Raw genomic sequence first — 25,542 nt, forward strand, 5'->3', positions numbered from 1 at the left:
GGAAATAGTAAATGAATTGCTTACGTTTTACGTATATAAAAAGATATACTGGAAGACTCGACTAGACTTTCTCATCATACGAACCCTATTGGACTAACCCTTCTATCCTCTCGAGCTGCTGCCACCCTTTTTTCTCAGTGCCAAACAACACTGACAGATACTTTGATGAAACCAGATTTATCGTTTGGGTCAATATTCAAGCTTTGGTGATTACCAATTTTCTCTGGTCACTGTTTTTCATCATTGGATTTATGAATCTTCCCATGCTTAGAATTTTGTGACCTAGATTGTCGTTTTATTGAGGCTATCAAATTCGGAGATACTGTAAGAGTTATAAATCTATTTCTTTTATTGTTTGTGTCATTTTTTTTTTCTTTAAAGCAGAATAACATTTCGCATAATCTGCTTGGTTAGGAAATTCTTGAGATGACATCAATGTCTTCTACAGATTGGTTAAGGGATTAAATGCACGATTCTGTCTTTCTATTTGATTCCATTTTTGAGATCTTATGTAAGTTATATATCCCATACGGGGAGATTGCTGTATGACCTAGATGAACATTCTTGATGACAAATTACATGTTTTGTCCAGTATCCGAAAAGTGTAATTGCTGTGAGTAATAAATACTCTCTCCTTAGTGACTTGCCCAAATTTGTAACAAAGTTACGAAAATTTAGATAGGTAAAAGAGTTTTTTTTTTTTTTAATAAATGCTATACTTAGCGATTGTAGTAATAGATGTCGGACCAAGATACTGGAGAACCCCCCACCCCGTTATAGCTTTGAAGGTGAATTTGTGATGTTAAATTTGTCTTATTGGTGAATTGCTTCATACTTTGTAATTCTGTGCATATGTGTTGCCCTCTGGATAGGAAGCTAAATCTGTTTTGATGACTAAACATGATGCGACAATGAAAAGTAGTTAAAATTCTTGTACTTCATCGATTCATTTTTTCTTATGAAATGTTCTGGATGCAAGAAATGGCTGCCATGAAGCATATGGCTCTTCCTAGTGTTGTTGACATGAACTGACAACTTCTATTCCAACTTGTAAAATGTTCTATTATCTTAGGCTTACAAGTCATGCCCCTGGATATTAATTACTTGATCTATGTATGTGTCTTACGTGTTTTGTTGCATCTTGATAATGACACAATGCTTGTTTTTTCAGTCTTCTTATCGATTCTCAAGAATGAGGATTCCCAAGGAAGAATCATCGAGCAGTGCTGCACAGGCAAGTGGTCAACTCTTAATTATAACTTGGATCCATGAGACTCTCCTACCCCTTAGTATCCTCCTCATTCGCTGGAGTGTGAATATCTTCTATTTATTAACTTGAACAGGCAATAAGCATGATATCAGCAGTGAAGGAATTGCAAGGGGTCACTGCTCTGGATCTCAATAAATTATTGAGAGACTCTGAAAATTTCACTATTCAGTACCTTACTGAACAAGGATCAACGCTGAAGGTTGTCTTATACTCAGCTTCATAATGCTATTTGATATTTTGTTTTATCATATTTTTATTTTTTGTAACATGTACAGATTGATATGGAAAAACTTGCGGGATCTCTTCCGTTGCACCTCTGTACCCTGGTGATGTCACCTGTTAGAAATGAAGCCATGTTTAGATACTTGTTACGTGGCATTCGACTCTTGCATTCCTTGTGTGATTTAGCCTCCCGAAATTCTAAATTCGAGCAGGTTAATATTAATAATTCCTGTTTACCATTTATCTTATTTGCTTGTCATGTAATTTTTTGTGTTTTCCTCGTGTGGCAAAGACACATTATTTGAATGTTGAAGAATTATATTTATTAAAATTCCTCTTTAGTTTGAACAGCATTGGTCGGACACTAAATAATGCCGTTCTGTTAAAAATTAAGGGATTAGGTAGGTAGGAGTTTTTTTCCTGCATGGAATATTTACTTTTATTACATTAATTTCTTTGCAGTTCTCATCATACTAATATGGGGGTCATTGTTTGGCAAAGAAATATAAGTATTGTTGAGTTTTCATGACCTTGCACACTTTGTTCAATGTGTGTGTATTGCTTTTTGAAAATTATAATGATGCTGTGGTTCTGATTTTTGTATCACAATATGATTTCAGATTTTGCTTGACGATGTGAAAACTATGGAACAGCTGACTGACTTGGTTTTCTACATGCTAATTGTTCTTGGTGGATACAGAAAGGTTTTAAATTGTTTGGTTCATTACAGTATGATCTTTCCTGTCTTGTTTCTATATTGAGATTAACTCATGTTGCAGGAATGCCATGCTTTCAGTGATATGCCCCTTTTGCATTCAACCCTTGTAGCATGCAATTTACATCTATTAACAGGGTTCATATCAACACAATGGCAAGATATTGTTCATGTATTGCTTGCGCACCCCAAGGTACAAGTTCATTTCCACCCTATGTCTTGGACACTCGATTCAGAAACATTTTTCTGTTAGTGTCCATTTGTTGAATTTTTTAAAAACAAGATATTGTCACCTTTATTTTAAACCTCTTTTCTTAAATTTCACTTTTCTATCTGAAATTTCTGTTCAATAAAATTAAAAAATAAAAACGAACACAATACAAATTGGGTAGCATTTCTTTCAGTCCAATTGTTGTGTGCATTTAGAATTTCTTTCCAGTCAGCTAATAATATCTTTTTTTCTCTTAACCTGTTTCAAACCAATTCTCCCCAAAAGCTTAAGGTCTGAGGTGAAAGCATATGAATGGTTTTATTACATCTAATAAATACATCCATTAACTATGTTATTTTGTTCATTTTCTGAGAATACATTGTGGTTCTGTGGCTAATCATGAATTATATGACAGATTGACATATTTATGGATGCAGCTTTTGGATCAGTTCGCATGGTTGTTAGTTTTCTTGAGAATACACTTGGAGCATATCAAGAAGATGTTTCTGTGGAATCAAATCTTACTGCAGAACAAATAGTTTATTATCTCTGCCAGCAGTGTGAAGCTTCTCTGCAGTTTCTTCAGTCACTTTGCCAACAGAAATTGTTTAAGGAGCGACTGCTCAAGAATAAGGTTTCCAATCTTACAATCTTCATAAATATGGAAAGGGAAATCTGTGTCTCTGAATGTATGTGTGTGTATATATATATATATATATATATATATATATATATATATATATATATATATATATATATATATATATATATATATATATATATATGTAATTATGTATGTCTGAATGTATATTTATATTTGACAAAATTCATCTAAAGTTTGATTGGAGACAAGGAGCCTGGTTGCATCCCCTGTCTAGGTCGTTATATAATTTATTAAAATTGGGTGGCTACGCAAACAAATCTAGCCAAATTCCTTCAATTAAGGTTATTTAAATATGCCTTTCTTCTATAAAGGAAAATGTCACCAGTTTTACTCCTTCAAAACGACCCTCTCCCCCTTAATTGAGAAACAACAAAAAGTGTAGCAGTGTGTCAATTTTGGACATTTTTACTCATTGTTGTGCTTGGCTAGCACATGTTGTCAAGTCTATAATGCTATTTTCATGGTGCTTGGCACTTTGTTTTGTTTTCTTAGTGGTTGTTGGTTTTTCCGTTCTAAGAAGGATTTTTTTTTGTATCACTTTTTTTCCTTTTTTTTTTCCATTTCCCAGGAAAAATTATTGTTAGATCTTCTCTTTCCGAGCAGCTTTACCTTTCTCTAGGCATCACAACCAATTTTTTTTGAAGGTGATATAAATGTTCAGCCATGAGTTTTTCTTGCTTGATGGTATAACACCTGACACTGCTGTTGATAATAATAGGTAGGTTTCTAAAACGGAATAGTGACCTACCTCTATGTAGTTTTTTGTATGGGCTTATTTGCGTTTAGATCTAATGGAATATTCTTCATACTTTTTTTTTCTCTCGTCAAATATCACACTGTTTTACGCATTTAATTTCCTTCCCCAGTTATTTTTTTTTTTTTTTTAATTAAACTGGATAGAGATTGAAGATCCTATGGAGAAGAAGCTTTCTTAGAATACTCTATTGTTCTCCTTATATCTTGAATACTTTTAGGTTTCGGAAGTCTTTCATAAAATGCTTTGAATTCAAAATTCTATAATTTTTGTTAATCTGCGTTAGAGTTGGCTAATCTACCAACTCTTAGTTAATGTGTTGTGGCATTAACGATAGATATTGATAGAGGGAGAAGTAAGAGTTTTAGGTGTTGAAAATTCCACTTGACAAACTAGATACTTTCAACAGTCAGTAGCAAAGATGGTTAAGGTCATTGCATTGATTTGGTTCATTGATGAGCTGTTGTGCTCTATATGTACATATGCATGAACTCATGTGTTTTTGCTTTATGTACAGGAATTATGTGAAAAGGGAAGCATTCTTTTTCTGGCTCGATCCATCTTGAAGTTACACATTCAGCCATCTTTTCCATCTAGGGTCATGGCTGCTATTTCTAGGCTAAAGGCTAAAATACTATCTATTGTGAGTCCAATGACAAAATTTGCTATCATTCATTGGATTTAACTTTAATGCTGAGAAAAGCCTCAATTTGATTTTATGAAGTTATGTGTGTCATCACATTAGTCATCCAAAGTTATTTGACTACAAATTGGTCTATCAAAGATTCTTTTTTGTTCCCATTTTAGTCCTCACAAGATTTTGGTGCGGAAGTAGTTTCTAAAAGATAATTTATCACCAAATTAGTCGTCAGATTCTTTTTGTCACCACTTTAGTCCTGAAGGACAAAAATGATGACATTGTAGATTTTTAAGACTACTAATTTAGTGATGGTTAAATATTTGAGGGATAAATAGATTGATAAAATATTTTGAGGACTAATATGGTTATTATTTAAATATTTGAGGAATTAATTTGGTGACATAAAAAGTTGAAGTACTAACTAGGTGACACATCTAACTTTAGAGGACCAAATAGAGGATTTTTTTAATGTACATTATAATTTATGCATATTGTTAACAACACCACACTGCTTTCTTTACTCAGCTGCTGAGTTTGTGTGAAGCAGAAAGCATTTCTTATCTTGATGAAGTAGCCAGCTCAGCACGAAGTTTGGATTTGGCTAAATCTGTTGCATTAGAGGTTAGGTTTCTGCTGTTAGCTTGTATTGCAAACTATTCAAGACAAGGGTGCAGTTTTAGTGAGATTTTTCTGATAACCAGTGAAAATTGTTGCCAACTTTTTCTGCTACATCCTGTCATTTCATTATAAACTGGATTTAGATTTGAGTACTAAACATATATGGATTATTGAATAATGTACAAATCTTTTATGGTCTGCAGTATGCATCAATGCCACAAAGCATGACAATGTCTTTATTACTTGCTATCGATGATGTAGGTTTTTGACTTGTTGAAGAAAGCTTTTGGAAGAGATACAGGGCATCTCACTGCTGACAGAAGTCACCCAATGGGGTTTGTACAGCTTAATGCAATGCGACTTGCTGACATCTTCTCTGATGATTCAAACTTTCGATCTTACATGATACTTTGTTTTGTAAGTCTGTCCATTTTATATTAGAGTTAACTTGTTTTAGTATCATTGACTACATACACATCCAATGTGCTGTAAACATAGTGTTAGGTGGCATAAACATCGTTCTATTTTGTCTGTAAAACTATAAATTTAATTCGAGACAAGATATTATCCACCACTTGTGTTATCATTCATTTGTAACCGCTGCTTTATGATGTTTTACTTGATTTAGTGGATATATTACAATCAGCCATAGGAAATTTGATTGTTTCTTTTGCATGTGATTCCAGACTAAAGTTCTGACAGCAATAATTTCACTTTCCCATGGAGATTTTTTATCCTGCTGGTGTTCATCTAATCTGTCAGAGATGGAGGAAGATGCTAGTCTTGAATATGATATATTTGCTGCAGTTGGATGGATTTTAGATAATACTACACTAGATGTAAGAAATGCTACAAATTTGGAATTCAACCTAGTCCCTAACAGCATGCCTAAGGCTTCTTATGCACATCATAGGACATCATTGTTTGTCAAGTTCTTTGCAAACCTTCATTGTTTTGTTCCCAACATATGCGAAGGTTAGTTCTTAGCCAGTATTCCCAAAATTTCTGAGCCAAATTTGATTGTTTTACCGGTATATGTATTTCCACATTCCATTTATCCTTTTCTTTTTCTCGTAATTTTAATCCCCAGAGCAGGAGAGGAACCTTTTTGTTCTCAAGGTCATGGAGTGCTTGCAAATGGATCTATCTAACTTGCTGCCTGGATTTTCTTTTGCTTCTGATGCTCCTAAAGCTGCCATTGCTAGCAAAAACCTCCGTAAGAATCATTCTCAATTATTTATTTTGGAATTATGAGCAATCTATGGTTATTTTCTTACATGTAATGACTTTTTGTAGGCTCATTGTTAAGTCATGCAGAATCTTTGATTCCGAACTTCTTAAATGTGGAGGATGTGCAACTTTTAAGGTTCTTACCTTCTTTTAGATTTCTTTGTAGTACTATGTACTTTGCCTTTAGCATGATGGATTTTAAGACCTTGTTTCAGTGGTTATGCATGTATTTGGCATATAAGTGGGGTTAAGTGCGATGCATGAGCATTATGGTAGCTCCTTATGCCACTTGATTACAACTGGAAAATGATTTGTGAGGCTAATTGAGGAACCTCACCTTCTTGATTTTATTCATAGGAATATTTTTAAGGATTATGTTGAGTTGAACTTTCTTTTTGATTTTCGAATGGAGCGCATGTCATCTACACAAGATGGCATAAAAAGACATTCTCTTCTGATTTTGGAGCATTTACCATTTTTATATATATTTATTAGCTTCAGTCAGTTTTGGGTATTTCTTTCTACGCTTTCTAAATTTACTCAGTAAGAAGTATTTAAAAGAAAAATAATTGCATTGCTATCTTCTGAATTTATTTGGAGATCGGAGAAACAAGAAATAATAGAATAACTATCATGCTGATGATAGGCGGCATTGCAACTGTTATGATGCAGATTGCAAGAGCTAGTGTGTAAAATTATTATATGGTTGCACCAAATGCAAAAGGCAATTCTATAGTTATTCTAATTATTTGACATATATTTTATTTGCAAGGTTGTATATATTTTTATTCATTTTAAGATTATTAAAGTCTTAACTTTTGTTTTCTGTGACAAAATAGTTTAAAGAATGGTGTTGAGGTCATTTTGCTGTCCAATTGCGATTTTGTTGCAGCTTCATTGCAATGGTTCATGTGATTAAAAATGGTCTGCAATTTGTAAATTTGATGCTGGGATAGACCAGACATTAAAAAATCAAACCAAAATTTTGATAAATCTAGTTTTAAAATATTCACAATAAATGTTTTTGGAAATCGACTTCTATTGTATCTTTTTTTCATATTTTTTGGTTGACTTTGTTCTCTCATCTTCATTTTCCCCCATCCCCGAGTCACTTCCCTGGTTAAGCATATCTGCCATTTATTTTTCTGTAATTATTTTAGCTCCTAAGGTCCCGAATTGTATTATCATTAAATGTCATGTTATTTTTACAAACAACTTTGATTTGTGAATTGCTTGCAGAGTGTTTTTTGGTGAATTACAATCACTGTTTGCATCTACTGGATTTGGGGAAAATCAAGTCCAAGTAAATCTTTTTCCTATAATTTGAAGCATTAATGTCTTTTTCCGAAATATATCTTTTTCTCTTTTATTCGTATGGTTTCATGTTTTGTGTATAAATGTGCCTTTTATCATTCTTCTGGGAAAACTCAGGATAGCAAATTTGAGGAGTCATTATCTTGGGATAAGATTTCTAAATTCAACATCAATGAACATTATCAGGTATTTGCAAGTCTTTTTTTTTTTTTTTTTTTTACCAACATGTTCAATGATCAAATTGTATTTTTTACACTTTTGTTCACAAAGTAATTAAAATTATATCTACTTTAGAACTTGAAAATTGTTGTCAAATAACAAAATACACCTAAAACTGTTCTCAAATTGGATTATTAGGTTAGCATGTAGCTTGTCCTGAACTTAGTAACTCAAGAAAAGTTTGATTTCCTCTAGGAGGCACAGAGTGCAGGGGGAGGTGCACCATCTTTAACTGGAAAAGAACATGCTGATCTTAATAAGAAGGGTAGTAACTTCAAGGAAGGAATGTCTGAGAATTCTGCATTTCCAGACATGGACCAACATAATACCAGAGTTGAAGAGACAAGTCAAGGTAAGGGCTTAAATAGGCAAAATCAGGTGGATGATAAAGGCATACCTGGTAAAAGTGGATCAGGAGGAGCAAGAGATATGGACAAGGATGCTCAGAATGTTGAAACAAGTGGTTCAGATACTAGTTCTGCAAAAGGAAAGAATGTTGTTGATCATATGGATATTGGAGAACTTTCAAAATCAAATGAGCGTCTTAAAAGAACTGCAGTTGAGGAAAATCCAGAGGATGAAAAGATTGAGCTTTCACAAAGGAGAAAACGGAAGCGAACAATAATGAATGATAAACAGGTGATGCTGATTGAGAGGGCTCTCAAAGATGAGCCTGATATGCAGCGAAATGCAGTTTCACTTCAATCATGGGCTGAAAAACTAAGCGTGCATGTATGTTAAATGCAAATAAACTTTTTGGAGTAATATTTGATTGACATAATTTCCTGATACTTTCTTGCATTATGTTTTCCAGGGTTCCGAGGTTACATCTTCACAGCTTAAAAATTGGTATGCCTCTATTCTATTCTTGGATATTGAAACATTACATGCCTCTCGGTTGTGAAACCTAAAATATATTAAGCAAGTGGCTTATCCGGATTGATTTGTAATTGAATTTCATGTTTGTTGAATTAGGTTGAACAACCGAAAAGCTAGGCTTGCTCGCACGGCTAGGGATGTTCGCGCAGCAGGCGGCGATGTTGACAATCCTGTCCTAGAAAAGCAAAGGGGGCCAGTACCTGGGTCCTATGACTCACCTGAGAGTCCAGGTGATGTATCACTTGCTGCGAGAATAGCTTCAGGTGATAATAAACCAGAGCCTTCTCTGGCTCGATTTGTTGATATTGGTTCTCCAGAATTTGGTCGTTGCAATGCAGGTCAGTATGTTGTGCTTATGGGTGTACGAGGTGATGAAATTGGCAGAGGAAAAGTGTTTCAGGTGCATGGTAAGTGGTATGGGAAGAGTTTGGAGGAATCAGCCACCTGCGTTGTGGATATTTCTGAGCTCAAAGCAGATAAAGGCATGCGGCTACCCTATCCATCAGAAGCCTCTGGCACCACATTTGCAGAGGCTGAAACAAAATTTGGTGTCATGAGGGTGTTATGGGGTTCCAACAGAGTTTTTCCATTGCGGTCTGAAATCTGAACGAGTTTAACTATGCTTTCATTAGCTGCAGCAGCTGTTCCTATGCTACCTGCTGCAAACTGTTGTCAATCTTACTTGTGGTTCCCTGAATGCACATATTTTCTATTTTCCATAATCATTAGCTGAAGGGATATACTAGATGACTTAGTTGAGAAGATCAATACCTGATAGAGAAGAGTTCAGTAAGGGACAGGTAGACAAAAGTCGATAGTTATGGAGAAAACAAGGTGCGATTCCGCAATGTAAGATAGTTTAGTTTAGGATATAAACAAGAGGCATAGTCGTCAGCAAAAATGTTTGTAGGTCTTGTACAAAATTTGTTTCTCGGAAAGAATTGTCCCTGCGCCTTGGCAATTGAAAATATTTTGTTTAGATTAACGTTTGCAAATCTTGCTCATTTCATGTCAAGAGCTTAAGAAGAAAAGTGTGGGGCTCTTTTTTTTGGATTCGTGAAAAGAAAATCATAATTCAAACTGATTGTGTAAAATTAATCTGCTTTAAAATCAACTGTCTGGATATGTTAATGCGGCTTTTAGACCGATTGTTTTTTATATTGAGGAAAAAACATTGATTTTATTTATGAAATTACCGAGAGATTTATACCGTAATTATGATGAAAAAAAAAAGGTGTTCAATGTCCATGTTAATATAAAATAATTCCGAGACAGTAACGAAAAATGTTCCAAATTTAATCTGCCGGAACATATGCCTTTATTAAAAAATATTAAAAAATAAATGTACAAAATAACTTCACCTTCAAAAACATTTGTATTTGGAACAAGAAAAAAGCTTTATTTCAGTAAACATAGTCTTTTCAAAATAAACAAAAACAGTCATGCTCGGATGAGATGTTCCCCACCGAAAAATAATCAGAGGCTGATGAGTATATAAACGTCTTTCGGCTCTGGTCAGTCTATAGATGATCTTCCCCACCGAAAATCCTTTCAAGCTCTCTCTATTGTTATGTCCGATATCAAAATCCACGAATCTAGCTGCAGTTAAGTTAAAGTCAAACCAATTCTATATAATGTAACTATCCATGATCTTAAACATTGAATATCCAACTCTGGACTGAAACCCTCACTTCAAACATCGCCAGGTGCCAATTACCTCTATTGAAGCTGTGAATTGTTAGGATAAAGAAAAAGCAAGTTCTAAGATTGCAGGTGCAATATGAAGTATAATGTTAAGTAGAGGTAAAAATGAGTCATACAGCTTGATTCACTGTTCCCAGCTAATGGAAAGGGCAAACCACACATGTGACATTCCAACATAACGCTCACCAACTGCATCAATTAGCATACAAAATTGAAAAACATTGACGAAAAATGCACAATTGTCTGAAAATTTGCCACGCATTTGACACCTTGCTAAGTCACCACTTTCTCTGTAACTCTGAACCAACAAATAAAGTCAACAAACCATGACAGTAGTCAATACTGCAATTTTGAACATATGCCCCCCACTATTAGTGTTAATACGTCATAACATTGATAAATATTATATCTGTAAAGATCCCATTTATCATAATGTTGTTTCGATCTTTGTTGAACATTTGGTATCTGAGTGCAGTGGGTAACCAACAGCTTCGGTTGGAAGCTGCACCAATTAAATGATAGGGAAAGGAGGAAAAAGAATTTGACCAATGCAACTAATTCAGAGGCTGCGTATTCAGAACCATGGATTCAAGACAGCAATTCACTCCATGCTTGGTATGTCTATTGACATGGAATACTACCAATAGTCTTTACACGAGCAGCTTCCGTTTTCAAAACAATGAAACCTATTAGAATCTCTCACAATTATTCTTCTCTGAACGATCTTTGATATGTATTTGATGCCAGTGTGACAGTCTACACAAGTTCTTAAATTTTTGAAGACCTTGATTGGAGTTCCTGGGGGAGTTGAAAGTATTCCAAAGGCAACTGCAAGTTTCTCACTGTGGTAAACTAGATTTTGCTCTTTCTGCTCCTCCTCCACATCGTGTAGCACAAAGTTTGTGTCAGGAACGTAGCCTTCTTCCTTCATTTTCTTTGAGAGTTCTACTAGAAATTCATGTATGTGACTTGTTTTTGGGTGAGATGTATCTCCTACTAAGAACACATGCACTTTTCTTTTAATTTCAATCCAGCTCTTACCTGGTTTCTTCACTATCCCCCTATTGTCCATATCCTTTCTAACTTTGGCTACCTCCGTCCATAGACCAGCATTAGCATAAATATTAGCCAGAGTGATATACGTAGCCGGATTCTCTGGCTCTATCTCATATAATGCTTTTGCTGCTCTTTTAGCCAGTTCGAGGTTCCCATGTATTCTACATCCTCCAAGTAAGGATGCCCAAAGGAATTTATCAGGCTTTATGGGCATGTTATCAATGATATTCTCTGCCTCTTTGAATCGTCCAGATCGTGCCAATAAATCAATAACACATGCATAATGATCTGCAGTATGCACCAACCCATGTTTTTCCCTTATTGAATGGAAATATTCTAACCCTTTATCTACTAATCCAGCATGAGTACACGCTGAAAGAACCCCAACGAAGGTTATTTGATCAGGCTTGGTGCCTGATTGGAGTAGTAATTCAAAGAAATGAAGAGCTTCATCTGGTTCACCATTCTGAGCATACCCAACAATTAGAGAAGTCCATGATACCAAATCTGGCTGAAGCATCTGATTGAACACCCTTCTTGCAACTCTAGTGTTCCCACACTTTGAGTACATATGAACAAGGGCACTCACTGCAAATGAACACGGGTCATACCCAACACGCATCATGTACCCATGAACCTCCTTTCCCAGGTGTTCGGCAGCATGGTCGGCACATTCATTTAAAACTCCAGCAAACGTATACTCATTCGGTCTAACACCTGACCTCGTCAAGTCTCTAAATAATGAAAGCCCCTCTTCTTTTCTTCCGTCTTCAAAGCATCTATGAATCATGGTAGTCCACGAAACAACATCTTTGCTCTTCATCTGGTCAAAAATACCCCTAGCTTCATCTAAACTCCCACATTTGCCATACAAATCCAACAGAGCACTCCAAACCACTTCATCCAAGTTCAACTCGGTTCTTATTAAGAAACCATGAATTTCCTTCCCAAGACGCAAGCAAGGAATGGCAGCAGAAGCGGCCAAGGCGCTGGACAAGGTAAACTTATTTGAATTCGATCTCTCACACCTCTGCATTCCTCTAAACAACTCCAGAGCTTCCCACGGCCGATCATGGCTAACATAACCTGATATTGCAGCGTTCCAAGAAAAGTTATCTCTTTGGGGCATTTGATCAAACAGTTTCCTTGCCTGTTCGAGTCGGCCAAGTTTGGCATATCCAGCTATCATGGTATTCCAAGAACACAAATCCCTATGACCCATTTCATCAAACAGCATCTGGGCATCGACAAGGCTTCCACATTTGGCATACATGTCGAGCAAACGGTTAGAAATGAAAACCCCCAGAACAAAGTTAGACGCTTTGGTGTGGGCATGGACCCTCCTACCCAATTCAAGAGCACGGTGGCGAACACAAGCGGCAATGAGGGTGGAATACACACGCGCAGAGGGCCGATGATCAATGCGATGGAGCAACTCAATAGCTTCCTTGACGCGCTTTTGCTGGCATAAAACATCAATGGTTTCTTCAAACTTGTTATTCTCACTGATAGGATCTTTGGGCTTCAGATTATTCCGTATATCGTTCCGAAATTGAAAGTGCTGAGAATGAGAGGTAGAAGAAAAGAGCATGCATCGAGGCACCCTAGCCCTTGTTATAGCCTTCATAGTTCACGCACCTATCTCGCATTCATACATTGAAGTATAAACGCAGTTAAACCAATAAAAGTTGAATTTTTCTTTCTGCACACCTTGAGAATTATTGGACTTTAGCATATAATAAGAATAAATATAACTGCAATAACCATGTTTACCCTTACACTGACACATACAGAGCAGGATTCCCGATAGAAGATTGAAAAAAAACACACATTGGTGACATTAAACAAAGGGAATTTTCCTTCTCAACTAAATATTTTCATAGAATTCACATTCCCAGGAATATTTATCAAGTGTGCTTGATTATTATTCAACATCTTTTATATATAATATGCTTAAATCAAATCTCAGGAATCCTGGGTATGAGGGTGGAAGGAAATGCTTTATTGACATTTATTTATAAACCAATTCTCAAAAATGGTTTATACAAGAAAAATGTTATTTTATTGTACCAAATATACGAATCTTTTATTCATTCACCACTTTCACAAAAACGTTAAAACAATTTTTTAACCAAATCATCATACACGTGACTCAAGCTTTTGGCCCGGAAAACAGATTTGAAACAAAATGTGTTGTCCCTATTAAAAGCTTGTCAAAAAATTCATTTCAGCCATTGTCTCTTGTTTATTAGACGTTGTCTTCCTAAGAATGAACAAAATGTGTTTCATTCTAGCAGACATAATACACAGAAAAGTGACACTATGATACCTCATGCAGCTTCATCCACACCAAAAATGTTGGTATATTCAATGCCTGTTATAATTCTGAACAGTATGCTTACAGATTAGACCATAATAAATTTGACAATTACGGTTTTAGGTAAAAAATGGGTCCTGGAAACCACAAACTACACTCTCTCCTATACAAATTTCTGAAAAATAGAACAAAGTAGCAACTTTGCTCGATCAAATAATTGTACATGTTTCAATCTATAAACATCTTTTGGCTATGGTCAGTCTATAAATCTCCCCAACAGAAAAATGAGGGGTTAAAATTCTTTGAGCTTCTCTATTGTTATGACTGTGATACCAATATCTGCAAAATTAGCTGTAATTGGTGCTGAAGCAATCCACGATCATGGTATTGAATGACCAACTCTGAACTTAAAGCTGAAGCTACTCCACCACAGCAGACATCAGGGATTCTCCTTCAAATTATTTGAATCCCCGTTTGGAACAAATTCTGCTGATGACGAGGTTGTCTTTTGAGGTGGTTTCCTCGTAAAGCTTTTTCCATAAAGGGATCCAAAGACAATGACCTGATATGTGCAAGTAGGGGTGTGATCTAACATATAGTGCAGGAATAATATGACTCAATTCATTATAATGTTAAGGTAAAAGTGAGTCTTACAGCTCCAATCCACTGTTCCCAGCTAAGAGGATGGGAAAACCACACACATGACAGCATAATGCTCACCAACTACAATAATTAGAATAAAAAAGATGAAAAAATAGATTTTCTGCAAAAATGGAAATTAGATTTCTGTATGCAACTTACCTGTCTTGTGGTCATTATGGTTGCAAAAGTCAGAGCACCGAAAGTGCGAATTGTGTACGAGATAAAGAATTGACTAATTGTTGCAACCTGGAACCAACAATTTAAATTTTTTTTCAGTGAAATAGAAGAGGATGAAAATTGGGGGAATATTTTTGGTTTTGCTTTTGAAGCCAAAGGGGAAAATGCATTAAAAAAACTAAAACAAATGGAGGAAGTTTACTTACTGTTGAAAGCAATGCTATGTCTAAGAAACAATCATGATGCTGATAAACAAATTCTACTGCTGGTATTAAATGCCCTTGTAAAATAAGACCTAAAAAATCAAGAGAATGGATTGTTGATTATGAAGCTCTAATAGAAACAAAACTGAACCAGAAATTATCATAAAATGAAAACTACCATGTGAACAAATAAGTCAAGAGAAAGGTGAATAGATCAACTCAGAATATTTGGTGTGAAGATAGTTTATACTCATTTTGAAGTTAGTAGTCACCTGTGAAGTGCTTGAAAGCAGAAAAAGAGAAAGGAAGGCAAAAAGGTGAAAGAAATACCAATGCAATGCAAATGATCACTTTTAAATGCTTGAGGTTCAAACATTATAGTATTAAATATGTTCGTTCTTGAACTCTTCATGTGCAAGTTATGGATGTTCCAAACACCATCTAAGACTAATAGTAAATTATTTATCATAAAGCTGTCCTCAACAACCTCAGCAAACAAATCTTCATATGACATTCCAGACAACAATGCTTAACTGAGTATAAGATTCAACAAAGATTTCAAACCAACCTGTCAGGCTAAGAATACAAGAACATAATGTTGTGTAAAATATCTGATTATGTATCTCCATGTCATAGCCTCTAAACAGCTTATCTTGGAATGTGCTTGTAAAGCCATCAAACCTAATACATAAAAAAAAAGAATTTGATTCAATCTGAAAGTTGAAAAAAGAATGCAAGTATTTAAATATACACTACAAGATTTAGTAGTTATAGTAACATTTATTTAAATATCACTATAAATCTATAACAATATATAAAGGGAATTTCCTTTTTTGTGTCTACTTTTCAAAATACCGATTTTACCCTTTAAATATATAATTTATTAAATTTTTAAAAATTAACAGTTACTTTTACAAATTTTTTATAAGATCAGATGTCTTTGCTTCTTCTCTTCTTCTTTATTTATTAATGGTTATTCTTTTATCTGTTCTGATCTATTTTATTTTATTTTTAATAAATATAATTTTAATATATATATATATATATTAACTTAATAACATTATAATATTATCACCTACTAATATAATATTACGTATATTTAAAAAATATACAGAGGCGCTGTCGCACCTGTGTTACGCCAGTAATATTAATAGCAATACTGTAATATTTTTAGACAAATGTTACGGTAGATAAATTAATGTATTGTGTATAATATCATTTCAATATGAAAATGCGAGTGTAACGGGTTTTTATATATAAACGGCAATAGCTCTGATATATCAACTTGCACCAACAACCAAAGCAACACGACTATGGTGAAGACATGTTGATGTCTTTTCTGCTAACAGAGTATCAAAACCACATCTTCTCCTGACAGATCTCTATTTCAAGTACAAATCCACATTTCAAGTAGAAGAACACAACTTGAATCAAAGATACGATTTTCTCCCAATCTTTTGTGCAGAATAAACTGATAATATTCTCTTAGTCTCACATCTCTGTTCTTTTTTTTTTCTGGTATATCTCTTCTTGAATTTCTTCTTCGTGAATACTTTATTTAATGACTCTTTTCTTTTTAAATTCTCCTTCTTGATTCTTCTTCTTCTTCTTCTTTTACTTCTTGAATATTCTTCATCATTTTGAATCTTTTTCTTCTTAATTCTCCTGCCTGAGTCTTCTTCTTTTGAATCTTCTTCTTGAATTCTTGTTTTTTTTTTTTTAAACTTTTGTTTTGTTTCTTCTTGTTCTTGAATCTTTTCTTCTTGAATTTTCTTTTTCTTGAATATTCTTCTTGTTGAATCTTTCCTTCTTGAATCTTGTTTGTGAATTCTTTTTCTTGATTCTTTAATCATCTTCTTGAATTCTTCCTCTAAAATTCTTTTATTTGTTCTTGAACTTTTGATCTTGACCTTACTGTTGTTCTTTTTCTTGAATCTTTTTCTTTTTTAACTTCTTGAATTCTTGTTCTTAAATTTTCCTTTGTGTTCTTTTACTTCTTGAATCGTCTTGTTCTTGAATTTTGCTTCTTCTTCTTCTTGAATTTTACTTGTTTTTCTTCTTGAATATTCTTGTTCTTGAATTTTTTTTTCTTGATTTTTTTTTATTGGATCCTTTTCTTCTTGAATATTTCCTTTTTGAATCAACTTCTTTTTCAATTCTTTTTCTTGAATCTTTAATCATCTTCTTGAACTATTCCGGTTAAATTCTTTTAATTCTTATGCTTGAATTTTTCTTGTTTTTGAATTCTTGTTCTTCATCTTTTCTTCTTGAATATTTTTCTTTTTGATTTCCTTTTCTTGAATCTTTTCTTCTTCTTGAATTCTTTCTCTTAAATTATTTCAATTCTTTTGAATTTTCTTCTTGAATTCTTGTTTTTTTTTCTAACTTTTCTCCTTTTTTTTTCTTGTTCTTGAATCTTTTCTTCTTGAATTTTCTTTTTCTTTGAATTCTTCTTGTTGAATCTTTCGTTCTTGAATCTTGTTTTTGAATTCTTTTTCTTGAACCTTTAATCATCTACTTGAATTCTTCCTTTAAACTTCTTTATCTTTACCTTACTGTCGTTCTTCTTCTTGAACCTTTTTCTCTTTTAACTTCTTGAATTCTTGTTCTTAAATTTTGCTTTTTGTTTCTTTTTCTCATTGACTTTGTGATCAATGATAACTCTGAACATTAAAATTTGTATGCAGGAAATTATTCAAACTAACATGTGAGCAAGGTAATTTCATTATTTATCCCAAACACCAAGAAGATTTTGACAAATAACATACTTCCCATGTCACAATAATATATAAAAAATCACAAAATTATATATTAAGTGCTGTGACATACCCAAGATAGCCAACCATTAAGAGAACACCCCAAACTGTATTTTCTCTTCCTCTATTGTAAGGACTTACATCTGTTCCTGCCTACAATAAAAAAAACAAGCATTAGTTTAGCATATTGCAGAATGCTGCAAGCATTCAAAGAGTAAGAAAGTAATATTTGTTGTGTATTCTGGCAAAATGGAACATGAGCCAAAAATGAAAAAACATTTGTCAACGAAAACCATTTATCAGTTGCCATAATTATTATAAGCATACTTATCAGTCTTATACAGAAAGAAAAAACAATACCACACAAATGCAATGTCGAATAAGTGAACAATGCTAATAAGGTAGCATATGGTTATTCATTGGCAGTTCTTCAATGGAAAAAACAAAGTAGGCCAAAGATTCAATAATTACCGGATACAGGATAAATACTGAGCAGCCAAGGGTAATTAAAAAAGCTAGCAAATAGTCAGGTCCCTGATATCTCTTCTGCATGATGATGGTGCCCCAGACCTGTATGATACACAGAAGGAGGATTATAGAAAGATTCAAGGTGCAAGAATAGCAAAAGATATCAGTCAAGAACGAAGAAATGGGGCTCATGCAAGATAAAGATGGTGAGAAATAGAGAGATTGGACCAGGTGTTTGAACTAATTGGTTTTCAGATGTGACAAAATTTTGAATGAGTTGTGATCAAATTGGATAGGTACCAAAATTTGAAGATAAAGAAAACAGATATGATATTTGTCAACTGCCAAAGCATTACAGTGCATCCTATTTCATTAGTAATAAAGAGCAATTTTCCATTTGATTTAATTCATATTGATGCATGACCAGTATTAAAGTTCGACATACCATAACTGGTATCATTTTTGCACATTTTGCAAGGGTCTGAACAGGAAAACTAACATATTTGAGGGCCTGCATAAAGAAATATGATTATTCCAGATAATAAGGTTACTCACTCATTTGCAACCATTAACGTTAGCAGCTATTTGTGAGATTATAGGCCAACAGAAAGTATGACACTAACCTCATACTGGCAAGTTGTGGTTAGTATGTTTGATACCGAGATAAGGCAATACGTAAAAACAGGAGCTACCGGGTCCATAGCCTTTTTACTTGCCTGTAAGAAACATTGAAGAATGAATTCAGTAACAGGAAAGGTCTGCAAAATTCAAATACTGCAAAATGTGTCGAACCTACACATGCAAGTAACCGCACTTTTTTGCATATGGCATACACTTACCAGCAAAGAACCAGCAGAAACAGCGGATGTTGTGATGCGGTTGCAGAAAACAAGAAACAGTGAATATTTGAAATACTCTTTTTCTGCTCCATATGGTACTCTCATGATCTTTTCCTGCAAGAACCAAAAGTATAAGTCACTTGATAGATGTTGGTTTCAGAGAGAACTTTGATTTAATCTATTCAAAAGAACGAAATTTGGTCTAATCAGTACTAATACGAACCCGTTCACACCTTGCAGGTAAATTATATAGCTAAACAAGCATCAAATTACTAAGACTACTCCATTCCAACCAAAAGAACTTAGCAACCCAATCATGTTTGTTTCTAACACTAGTGCTTTTTCGTTTCCTTCTATTTAAATTTTACCAAACTAAACCTTGAAAACAGATTATCCATTGATGTTTTGCATCCAAATAACAGTAGCAAAGGCATTCCAAATTACCAAAGCATGAGTACATCACTAAGTTAATTACAGCCCCAGCTAAAGGTAAAGACTTGACTCATTAAAAAGAGCAAGACAGTTGCTATTGTTAAGTTTGATTCGACCCAGAAAAAGGGATTTTTTTTTAAGATGCTTCCCACACTGCCTCACAGAATCTAAATTTCTACAACAAGAACAATAACGAGATTGAAGAAAAGAATAAAAGAGAGAGAGGGAGAGAGATCCTAGTACTGTTATGACACACATGAAAAGAGATGCAAGTAAATCGATGAAATAAAATAAAAAGGAAACCTGCAAGAGACCATAGGTGACGAGGGTAACCATGATTCCAGCGACAGCAAATGCCCCTTTCCACAACCTGTTGTTGTCTCTAGAAACGGAATCAACGGAAACAGCAGAACTGGTAGATGATTCCGCCATACCCCAAAACCGAATAAATACAAGAACTCACTGTGGGGACCCTCACCAAGGGGATCTAACCCCCAACATCGAAATTTGAAGCGGGAACATGTGTGTGCGTGAAACAGAAACAGAGGGAGTGACAGAAGGGTCTTAACTGAACTCTTGACCTCAAAGTCTCAGACGAACTAACAGAGACAGAGTTTAGTTTTGTGTCTGGTGTTCTGTTAGAGAGATGAACTGAGCCTCATAAGCGTCGCTTTCTCCGCCGTCATTTTCGGCGAGATTTATGAAAGCAAAGCAGCAGAACTCGTCTGCCACGTCACCATGAATTCACCATCGACAACACGGTACCGTACTCGGATTTGTTTTGTTCATTTGTTTGACTATTGTCAATTTTTTGCCATGAAAAGAGAGCCCTTTCCATTTTGGTCTGGTCAACGCCTTCCCCCTTTTGTTATGCTTTATGTAACATAACTATCCCAAACCATGAATTGGATTGGGTCCATTTTAGTCTCACACTATTTAATAGTGCATTTGGAGGCGTTCTTTCCTACCTCTTCTTTTAATTCTTCACACCTCTATCAATTTTTCTAACCAAAATAAATACATCCTTTAAAGGAAGTAGTTTTGTTGTGAAAATCTGCTCTATTTACACGACATAACTAGTTTCTGCTGTGCATACCCTGTTCAGATGCATTATGAAAATTAGTGTTCATAATTTAGTTATATTGGAATATGTTACTGGAACAGGTTTTCATTCAGCTTACAACAAGAAAAAACTCGTGAAAAAGATGGTACAAGGAAGAGGTAATGGGGTGAAAATGTTGGAAGAAGATGAAGAAGGTGTGCAAGTATGACCCTGATGTTTTTTCATATTATACATTTATTTTTCCAAACATACAGATAAATTTGTATTACATTTTTTAATGTTATGCGTATGTTTATTCTTTTAAAACAAACAGTGTTGTCATGTATTGCGAAAGATTTTTGTATGAGAGAGCCACAGAATGATGTGAATATGTTGAACCAATTGAGTGCAATCATTGTTTAAGGAGACGAACTGTTAGACAAATAAGTTCAACTACAAAACAAAAGGTTGTGGCTCCTAGTCAAGTACAGCTACAAATATTGGATAACGCTTCCTTTTGGAAGCACATATCCATAACAAGAGGTTCATCTTTTTCACCCCTTTTTTCTATTTTCCTTCCACATTACTACACGAAATAAGATCACAGTTTTGAGTGTTTTTTCAATTTCTGAGAATAAAATTTGAAGTCCAAGCCTATGGACTCTGCCTCATTCCCCCATCCTCTGATTTCCCACGTCACCACTAGCTCAAGGTAAAATTTAATCTTCCCTACGTAGCAATGGTGTTTTCTTCTCTATATTCAAGTTATGTCTGAATATTTTTTATTCTCCAAAGCTTGCATCGCTCCTACGGTACTCATCAGAGTGCAAGACTTGGCCTATGGAAGAACAAGGTGTGGAACTCAGCATGTTGTGCTGTTGGTTTTTCTGCAGGTGGAACAGAAGATGTGTTTGACGATAGCAATTTGAAGAGAAATGAGAACGGTTCCCTCTTAGGTGCGTTAAATATTAACGAGCCTTCTTTGGCACCATTCAGAACGTTAGACGCTGAAATAACACCCGAGACCACTGATTTCTTTGTCAGTGATGCCGAAGGTGATCCAGATTGTCCCTCTAAAGGCTACTCTTCCATTGAACATGCGCTTAATGCATTACGCCAAGGAAAGGTTAGTTCTATGCAATTGCTTAATGTCACAATTTTAACAAATAACCATTTACATGATAATGAAGCAATATGAATCATGAATCAATTTTTAGCACAAGTTAGTGTTTTTGAATTAGTGTTTTTGAGAATGATGGATTAATCGAACAACTGGTGCATTTATTTATTTGTTTTTTGTAGTTTGTGATTGTGGTAGATGATGAAAACGGCGATGATGAAGGAAATCTTATAATGGCAGCATCTCTTACTAGTCCCGAGGATATTGCCTTTATGATTAAGAACGGATCAGGGATCGTTTCAGTTGGCATGAAAGAGGAGGATCTTCAAAGACTGAACCTCCCTCTCATGTCACCAGAGAGTGAAGATGAGGATTCTTCTGCTCCCACCTTCACTGTCACAGTGGTGAGTATCATATACTGTAAAAAGTTGCAGATTGGTGCATGAATTTTAAGCTCCAAGAACAATCACCAAGATCATGAAAGTCTGTTGTTTTACCTTAGGATGTGAAATGTGGAACTTCCACTGGTGTATCAGCTGCTGATAGGGCGAAAACAGTGGTTGCTCTGTCATCTCCTGAGTCCAAATCAGAAGATTTCAGAAAACCAGGTCATGTGTTTCCTCTTAAGTACCGAAATGGTGGGGTTCTTAGAAGAGCAGGTCACACTGAAGCTTCAGTGGATTTAGTTGCACTGGCTGGTTTGCCTCAAGTTTCTGTTCTTTCGGCTCTTGTTGATGAAAACGATGGCTCTATGGCATCTTTGGCCAGTTTAAGAAACTTAGCATTGAAACACACTTTGCCAATTGTCTCAATAACTGATTTGATAAGGTAAGTGCATGTGCATAGCATAGCAATCAATGATTTTGATAATTGTATCTGAATATTGCTAACTTCTGCTAGTTTAATAGTAGTTAACAAGCTAATCAGCATCACTTAGTGATGTGATTTATCTGTGTCTTCTTCAAGGTATCGGAGAAAGAGAGAAAAATTGGTTGAAAGAACTTCTGTTTCTCGCCTACCTACAAAATGGGGTCTATTTCAAGCATTTTGTTACAGTTCAAAGTTGGATGGAACTGAACATGTTGCTGTTGTAAAGGTCAGAAGGAAGCTGAATAAGAAACTCTCATGTTGTCTGAATTATGTGTTGTTAATTATGATCTCTTATGATGATTCCTTACTTGTTGTGTTGCAAATTACGTAGGGAGACATAGGAGATGGTCAAGATGTTCTGGTGCGAGTACATTCAGAATGTTTAACTGGTGACATATTTGGATCAGCTCGGTGTGACTGTGGGAACCAGTTAGATTTGGCAATGCGGTTGATAGAAGAAGCAGGTAGAGGAGTGGTTGTGTATCTTCGAGGCCATGAAGGAAGAGGCATTGGACTTGGTCACAAACTTAAAGCCTATAATTTGCAGGATGAGGGTCATGACACGGTCCAGGCAAACATAGAACTTGGTTTAGCTGTTGATGCTCGTGAATATGGGATTGGTGCACAGGTCAGTATTTCAACCAAGAAAGAGTTAGGTCATAAATATTTTACCTGGAATTTGGTAAAACTAAAAATACAATTCGATCAATTTTAAAGTAAAATATATTTTTAGTTTTTAAACTTTTACATGAAATTATAATAATTTTTGTCACAAATGTTAAATGATGTTTTAAGTTGATATTTAAATGGGTTAAATACGTTTTTTTGAATTAGTTTCTCTTCAAAAATTTGGATCAATTTAGTCATTTATCTTTAAAAATACGTGAATTTAGTCATTTTAACCAAATTTTATTAAGTTTATGTGACGTTTCAAGTGCATTTCATTATAGTATTTGAATTGTTTACACCGTTTGACACATTTTTACTTTAGTGTTAATGTAAATATTATCATAAAATACGTTTAAAATGTTAAATAAACTTAACAAAATTTGGTAAGAATGACTAAATCTACGTATTTCTAAAAATAAATGATTAAATTGGTATAAAATTTTGAAAAAAACTAATTCGAAACTTCATGAACTAAAAATATATTTAATCTTATTTAAATTATATATCTCTTTTGATACGTTTCAACTTAAATGTCAGTCTCAAACGTTGAAACATTGTTTAACATAAAAAAATATTAAGGATAGTTGGTTAACATGATTATATCTATTATTTTTTAAAGTTTGGAAATAAAAATTGATGAAAGAGTATAATCATATTTAACTCATTTTTCTACGTTGGTGGTGACAAGTAAGTGATGGAATATGCAGATTTTGAGGGATATAGGAGTTAGAACTACGAGGCTTATGACAAACAACCCTGCAAAGTTCGTTGGTCTGAAAGGATATGGTTTGGCAGTGGTGGGGCGTGTTCCTGTGATGACGGCAATAACTGAGGAAAACAAACGGTACCTGGAAACCAAAAGGACCAAGATGGGTCATATTTATGGCTCTGATTTACATGGATTCAATGATTCTATTGTAAATAATGCAGATTCATCGGAGAATACATAATCTACACAAAAATACGGCAAAAACAATATCTTGTATACTGTAAAAAAATATTTATTGAACGAAATTCATTTTTTAAAATTCTATTCAGTTTGTAACTTAGCTGGTTTGTGTTTCACTGCTTGATTTATTTTTATATTGAAAATCACGACGTTTATTTTTCAAAATATAATGCAGGGAATGAATGCTGAACACTAAATGTTTTGGTACATACAATAAAATTTTCATTAATTGGTTCATGCAAGTGTTTTTGGTTCTATTCTACATTAATTGTGTCTAATTGCATGTGTTCTAATTAATTTTTATATTGGAAAATCACGTCAACTTGTGTAGCTAATTAATTAAGCTTGACTTACTAACTATTCTCACTAGAGTCACTTATGCAACCGATATCTTGATGGACAACAAATCAAAAAATAAATTAATTTTGAGAAGGGACTTTAAAGTTGTCATCATAATTTATTATACAAAAATTATGAAAAACCACAAAATAAAAATGGTTTGTGAAAACTGAATTTTGAATCTATATATGTATTCCTGCAAATCACCACATTCATTCATTTTCTTAAAACAAAAAAAAAATGTGAAATGAATAATCAAAAAGAAAAGAAGAATAATGGGTGTTATAATTTTTGAAGATCAAATGATTAATTAAGAACAATAACTTGACATTTTTCTAATGAGACATTTGTGTGCGTGTTACTTGAGAATTATTATCCTCCTATCACCCTAAAATAAAAGGTTTTGTCATAAAATCAATATTGTTGCATCAAATAATAAACCCAAACCTTCTCATTGTGATAGATATGCGAAGGTTGTCTTTACTTGCATTGGTTGGGTGATCCATGAATTTGTCGAGAAGGCACTCTAGGCAAAATTTCTACTTTAGGTGACAAATTTATAAGCAAATTTTCTTATGTATAGTTCTTCCCATAGTTATAATAATAGCTTTTTTAAAATTAACTTTTTAATAAATTTTCAAAATAAATCAATAATAATTAGGAATGACAACGAGTCAGGTCAAACATGGATAGTATCTACTTACTACCTGACCGACAACAAAATATCCACCAATTACTCGTTTCATTACCTTCATATATCCATTTACAAAAGATGTGCTAATTTTAAAAATTCACAACTATTCGTGAATACCCACAAATATTTTAAAAATATATTTTATAATTTAAAAAAAAAATAATATAAACAAAATATAAAATATAAATTAATGTGAACGTTAATTAAATTTAACATAATAAAATATGAATTATTTTTTAATTTTAATTAAATTTAACTTATTAAAATATAAATTAAAATTTGATTTTAACGTTTTGTAAGTAACGGATACCCACAAGTACAAATAGTAAAATACTCACATATATCCGATTTATAAATGAATATTAAAATATCGTTATCAGCAAGTAATAAATATTCACGAGTTACTCGCAGACAACAAAGTAATTATCTGTTGCCGATCTTGTATGCAAATACCCACGTACACATACATAATTTTTTTGTCATCCAAAAATTAAGTGTATATTACAATATATATTTTAGCTACAAAATA

At 34.0% G+C, this 25,542-nt stretch overlaps 4 protein-coding genes across 8 annotated transcripts; 2 read left to right on the forward strand and 2 right to left on the reverse strand.

Moving 5' to 3' along the window:
* Nucleotides 1-54: 54 nt before the first annotated feature.
* On the forward strand, nucleotides 55-9,721 carry LOC114184136 (nodulin homeobox). 4 transcript variants are annotated; one of them, XM_028071392.1, is made up of 19 exons: nucleotides 55-324; nucleotides 1,172-1,234; nucleotides 1,344-1,469; nucleotides 1,546-1,704; nucleotides 2,113-2,196; nucleotides 2,272-2,400; nucleotides 2,834-3,052; nucleotides 4,354-4,479; nucleotides 5,002-5,097; nucleotides 5,356-5,511; nucleotides 5,781-6,069; nucleotides 6,185-6,310; nucleotides 6,391-6,460; nucleotides 7,564-7,627; nucleotides 7,756-7,824; nucleotides 8,053-8,589; nucleotides 8,672-8,706; nucleotides 8,833-8,966; nucleotides 9,075-9,721. In XM_028071392.1, the coding sequence occupies exons 2-19, from the start codon at nucleotides 1,193-1,195 to the stop codon at nucleotides 9,341-9,343; spliced, it is 2,730 nt and encodes a 909-aa protein (XP_027927193.1). In that variant the 5' UTR covers nucleotides 55-324; nucleotides 1,172-1,192; the 3' UTR covers nucleotides 9,344-9,721. The 4 variants fall into 4 exon arrangements, with proteins under 4 accessions (XP_027927193.1, XP_027927191.1, XP_027927192.1 ...); XM_028071390.1 differs by having other exon boundaries at nucleotides 8,833-9,721; XM_028071391.1 differs by having other exon boundaries at nucleotides 55-206; nucleotides 8,833-9,721.
* Nucleotides 9,722-10,092: 371 nt separating this feature from the next.
* LOC114183840 (pentatricopeptide repeat-containing protein At4g37170) lies at nucleotides 10,093-13,468 on the reverse strand. The gene has a single exon (XM_028070994.1). It carries the CDS (start codon nucleotides 13,121-13,123, stop codon nucleotides 11,078-11,080), a length of 2,046 nt encoding a protein of 681 aa, XP_027926795.1. The 5' UTR covers nucleotides 13,124-13,468; the 3' UTR covers nucleotides 10,093-11,077.
* A 630-nt stretch (nucleotides 13,469-14,098) lies between these two features.
* LOC114183258 (UDP-galactose/UDP-glucose transporter 5-like) lies at nucleotides 14,099-20,249 on the reverse strand. 2 transcript variants are annotated; one of them, XM_028070199.1, is made up of 11 exons: nucleotides 19,645-20,249; nucleotides 18,899-19,012; nucleotides 18,683-18,775; nucleotides 18,505-18,570; nucleotides 18,063-18,161; nucleotides 17,665-17,744; nucleotides 15,404-15,516; nucleotides 14,839-14,927; nucleotides 14,615-14,701; nucleotides 14,468-14,536; nucleotides 14,099-14,375 (listed from the first exon to the last, which is right to left on the reverse strand). In XM_028070199.1, exons 1-11 carry the CDS (start codon nucleotides 19,645-19,647, stop codon nucleotides 14,253-14,255), a joined length of 936 nt encoding a protein of 311 aa, XP_027926000.1. In that variant the 5' UTR covers nucleotides 19,648-20,249; the 3' UTR covers nucleotides 14,099-14,252. The 2 variants fall into 2 exon arrangements, with proteins under 2 accessions (XP_027926000.1, XP_027925999.1); XM_028070198.1 differs by having other exon boundaries at nucleotides 19,634-20,249.
* On the forward strand, nucleotides 20,037-24,059 carry LOC114183257 (monofunctional riboflavin biosynthesis protein RIBA 3, chloroplastic). The gene is made up of 9 exons (XM_028070197.1): nucleotides 20,037-20,091; nucleotides 20,495-20,587; nucleotides 20,707-21,084; nucleotides 21,168-21,498; nucleotides 21,675-21,896; nucleotides 21,995-22,320; nucleotides 22,459-22,588; nucleotides 22,694-22,990; nucleotides 23,739-24,059. The coding sequence occupies exons 3-9, from the start codon at nucleotides 21,029-21,031 to the stop codon at nucleotides 23,979-23,981; spliced, it is 1,605 nt and encodes a 534-aa protein (XP_027925998.1). The 5' UTR covers nucleotides 20,037-20,091; nucleotides 20,495-20,587; nucleotides 20,707-21,028; the 3' UTR covers nucleotides 23,982-24,059.
* Nucleotides 24,060-25,542: the final 1,483 nt, after the last annotated feature.

This window comes from Vigna unguiculata, chromosome 5, assembly GCF_004118075.2.
Source record: "Vigna unguiculata cultivar IT97K-499-35 chromosome 5, ASM411807v1, whole genome shotgun sequence".
In the NCBI taxonomy this organism is placed as follows: Eukaryota; Viridiplantae; Streptophyta; class Magnoliopsida; order Fabales; family Fabaceae; genus Vigna; species Vigna unguiculata.